Source organism: Limanda limanda, chromosome 22 (assembly GCF_963576545.1).
Source record: "Limanda limanda chromosome 22, fLimLim1.1, whole genome shotgun sequence".
Classification (NCBI taxonomy): domain Eukaryota; kingdom Metazoa; phylum Chordata; class Actinopteri; order Pleuronectiformes; family Pleuronectidae; genus Limanda; species Limanda limanda.
The window spans coordinates 3,987,670-3,992,207 of NC_083657.1; the positions used below are offsets into that span (position 1 = coordinate 3,987,670).

Genomic DNA, 4,538 nt, shown 5'->3' on the forward strand with positions numbered 1-4,538 from the left:
AGATAAATTGTCGGTTACTGGAATGAGACAAACTGGGATTGTATTTTAAAGTGTGTTTATCTCACGTTGAACAACTGATTTCATTTGAACAGATATGATTTATTTATATTAGTTTTTTATTTCTCTTTAATAAGTGTCTCCACTTAGTTAATGGTAAATTCAGAACTCTGTCTCCCTCTGGAGGTCAAACGTGTACATTGCACCCAGGCAGTTATTTGATTGCATATAACAAAACTTGATCCTGTCGCAGTTTTTAGTAGATTTTCACTATAAATACAGAACTCGTACGACTTTTTTCAAACCTGTGTTTATTGATCCTCTGATGTGAAACAACTCCAACGAAACACAGCCAGCATCTTACTTCTGAATAAAAATCTATAAACACACACACACGCCTTAAATAGCAGCTTTTCAACATCAAGCAAACAAACAAAACAATACATGGGAAATTACAGCAACACAAATCAATCACATATAAAAAATGAGCTGAACTGAGGCCTCAAGATCTTAATTCTGCCAGGAAATTAAATTGAAATAAATCATGAAACGTTGTTTTCATGAACAGAAAAAATACTGAGAAATATGTTAAATATCACCAGGAGAAGCCTCGTCTATTTGAGTTTCAATTAAATATCACATTATCATGATGGTACCACAGAGCTGAAAATATACATTACATTTTCAAAACAAATCCAAAAAAGAAAAATTCTCAGTTTTCAGTTGGAATGGAATTTTACAGCAGATGAGACAAAAGATGCAAAAAAGCAGCAAACACATAAAGTCACATTATTCATTAAAAGACATGAAAAAACATTAATAAAAAACATCTACATTCAACTGAGAGAAGAAAAGTAAAGAAAGATCATCTTACAGAATCAGAAAAAAGGCAGTTTAACAGTATTTTGTTTCACAGTAAATTAACCTTTACTGCTTTTGTTTTAATGATGATTTCTATATAATTAATCAATATTTCACTTGATAAAATGTCATTAAATGGAGAGAAATGTTCATCATTATTCTGCTGAGGTTTGTAATTTCCCTTCTTCATATAAAACCAAGAAACTCTTCACACTCCAGAGGCTGTGATCAGGTTTCTTTTGCCTGATTAATGATTTAAAACAAACCAAATTGTTGATTAATTTTCAGTTGATCAACTGATTGAAAAGATGATGAATCCTACAGGTAGCTTGTTCTGTATTCACGAGTTGAGATACAGATGATTCTGAATTTCCTGATGCAAGGACATAAAAATGTCATGAAACTGAATATTAAAGATTATGTTATTTGAATGAAACGAATGTAACAGTGCAACATGTGTCGGCCTCCGGTGCAGAAGCTTCAGAAGCGTCAGACGTCTTTTTACTGAGAGTTTCACTTTGAAAGATTTGATCCAGAGATCGGACCTCACAGCTCCGCCTTCTTCCCGGAGAGAAGCACCTGAGGCTGGATCCCCTCGTCCGACGACGCCCCCCCGCCCGTCTTCTCCACCGGAGCTTTGCTCTTTTTCTTCTTCTTCACTTTCTTCTCCTTCTTCTTCTTGGCCACCTTCTCTCCCTCCGAGCTGCCGTCTCCTCCCTCCGCTCCGGCCTTGCCCTTCTTCTTTTTCTTCTTCTTCTTGTCCTCGGCGATGGCGGCCTGGTCGCCCTTCTTCTTCGCCTTCCAGTCCTCGCCAAGACAAGCTGGAGGAGAAAAGGAAAGGGGGAACAACAAATGAAGGAATAATGACGAGAATCACAAATTTTTAAAATAAACAACCACAACAACACACCTCAAAACATCACATGACCACTCACGTACACTGGTGATGTAACATAAACAGGAAGTGATATAATACAATAATATAAGCAGTAGAAAGTCGAGAAGAACACAAGACAGGGTTCCTACAGGTTTTAACAAGATACATTTAAGACTTTTTAAGACCTTTTTAAGACCACTTTGAATAGAGTTTAAGACCTATTTCACGACCATACTGGCAAAAAGTATGAAGGAAAATTACTATGAAAGAAGAAATAAGTCACAGAATTACTTACAAAGTAAATTTATACCCATTCAACATAAGAACAATAACAATACACAAGTCAAACAAGCTTTAATCATGCTTTAAACATGCATTAAACATGCTGAAACAAATTGAAATAAAAGGATGTTCCATAAAACATGTTGAGAGAAGGAAATTAAACATCCCATCGAACACTACGAAACCTCTAACTTCTCAGCTCTGGACGAATCAAATTTAAGACCCTTTTAAGACTTTTTAAGGCCTAAAATTTCGATTATTAAATTTAAGACCTTTTAAGACTTTTTAAGACCCCGCGGGAATCCTGTAAGAAAGAAGCTGGTAAACAGATGTGTGTGTGTGTGTTTGTGTGTGTGTTACCTGTGTCTTGTCCTTTCAGAGCATGTTTCTCACACAGCAACGTGGTCAGATCTTCCTCTTGACTTCCTTTGTACCAGTCTTCAATCACGTCCTCATATCGCTCCACCAGCACGTCACACTGAGAGTAAGAGAGAGATCAGGATTCTGAATCAAACCAGGAGCTAAACAAGAAAGAGACCATTTCCATATATAGTAAGGGCATTTTACCAGATATTTGACCAATTTGGGAACTAAATCCTTACCAAGAAATAAACGAATAACGCTACTTTTCAAATTCAAATGTCTGTTTTTCCACTAAGGAGCAGTTTTGGTGAAAAACTAATGCTGCCCTGACAATTATTACCTTTCCACGAGGCTATTGCTTTAGACAAATAGAAAAAAGATAGAATTTTTCATGGTGTTAACTGGGTTATTTTTATTTTTTATTGTTTTGGGGGAGGCGGGGGGGGTTTGGAACCCTTTATTCGTGAATAATGGCTGAAAATGCAGAGAGTGGGGAAAGTGGGGGTACCCTAGTTTGACCCCTCACAAGTTACTTAAAGCCAAATTTAACATTTTCGATTTTTCAAAAATCGGTTACAGGTACCCCAACTTTGAGCAATTTTTTAAGGAGGTTTCCCACGGGAGTTGAATTTCAACATTTTAAGACATGATATTACACACCTTCCTAAACACAATTGTGAAGAAATTTCTTGGTAAGGATTTAGTTCCCAGATTTTCATATGTTGCCCTCACTAATAGAAATCTCAATATTTAAGCAGAAGTGTTTTGGTCGCACCTGCTTCTTGAGGTCGGCCACCTCCGCCGAGGTCTCGTTCCACAGCTCGAAGGGAATGTCCATCACCACGTTCACGCCTTTATTCACCAAACCGTGAAGCGTGGAGAAGGTCTCCGACATGCCCTGCACACACACACACACAAACACACACACACACACACACACACACACACACACAAACACACACAGATGAAACTTTACACAAACTTACATCACAGGATTAAATCACATCACCGGGATTCCATCTCCGTTAGAAACAACTTCAAACCGCAGCTCAACACAACCTGAGGAATCTGAACCACAAACCGACGCACACACACACACACACACACACACTGACCTTGGCGAAGCGGTTGCTGCCGGTGCGCTCCTTGTGCAGATTGTACTCCAGCAGCCTCTGACACACATTCTCTATGACCTCGATGAATCGCAGGTCCCTGCACAGACACACACACGGAGAGAGAAACACAAACTTGTGTGTTCACGACAACTCGATACAACTTCACGTCCTGTGACATCATTCAGTCACATGGAAACTCAGGTGTGTTAGTCCTGAAACTTCTGTTTTCACAGCTTCTCTGTTGTAGAGGAACTGAACCTGACATCTGCATGTGTGTGTGTGTATGTGTGTGTGTGTGTGTGTGTGTGTATGTGTGTGTGTGTAAGTGTGTGTGTGTGTCCTAACAGGTTTCATTTCTGTGTTACGACTAAACTGAAACCTGTTCTCTCAAATTGTCTTTTCTTATTCTGCGATAGTTTGTATAAAAATCACCATGAAATGGAAAATGGAGACACTTCACAAATGATGACAACACACACAGACACACACACAGACACACACTTACGACTTGACGTATTTGATAGGTGGCGCCCCCTTGCTGTCGATGAAGCGATAGTTCCTGCCGATCACTTCTTTCGTCTTCCCCGTCTCATCGAATGCCGACTTCATCTCAATACTGACAAACTTACACACTGAAAACACACACACACACACACTTTTTATTATTATTTACAGGTAGTTTTTGGCTATTTAACAAAATAAAACAGTTAAAAAATAAATGTTACTTCCATTGTTTTGTTAACATTTGCATTGATCACATAAAGGAGTTTTCAGGCTATAAACAATAAAGACAATAATATTATGGTTTTATCAATAGTAACAGAAGAAAGGTCCAATATATAATAACAATCTTCACTTCTGTTATTAGTCTCTCTTTCTCCTCCATCTCTCTCTCCCTCTTCACCTCTCCCACCTCCATCTCTCTCTCTCCTCCATCTCTCTCTCTCACCTCCATCTTTCTCTCTCACCTCCATCCCTCTCTCTCTCCATCTCTTTCTCTCTCCTCCTCTCTCCTCCATATCTCTATCTCTCTCTCTCTCTCA

General features: G+C 38.7%; 1 protein-coding gene across 1 annotated transcript in view; it reads right to left on the minus strand.

Moving 5' to 3' along the window:
• Positions 1-931: 931 nt before the first annotated feature.
• Positions 932-4,538, minus strand: part of cnpy3 (canopy FGF signaling regulator 3) — a 5,182-nt gene continuing 1,575 nt past the window's right edge. Inside the window, exons 2-6 of the mRNA XM_061095901.1 lie at positions 4,001-4,127; positions 3,496-3,592; positions 3,156-3,278; positions 2,378-2,495; positions 932-1,679 (exon numbers count right to left, since the gene is read on the minus strand). Coding sequence (XP_060951884.1) covers positions 1,405-1,679; positions 2,378-2,495; positions 3,156-3,278; positions 3,496-3,592; positions 4,001-4,127 — 740 coding nt within the window. The 3' untranslated portion in view covers positions 932-1,404. The remainder of the gene's footprint in view (positions 1,680-2,377; positions 2,496-3,155; positions 3,279-3,495; positions 3,593-4,000; positions 4,128-4,538) is intronic.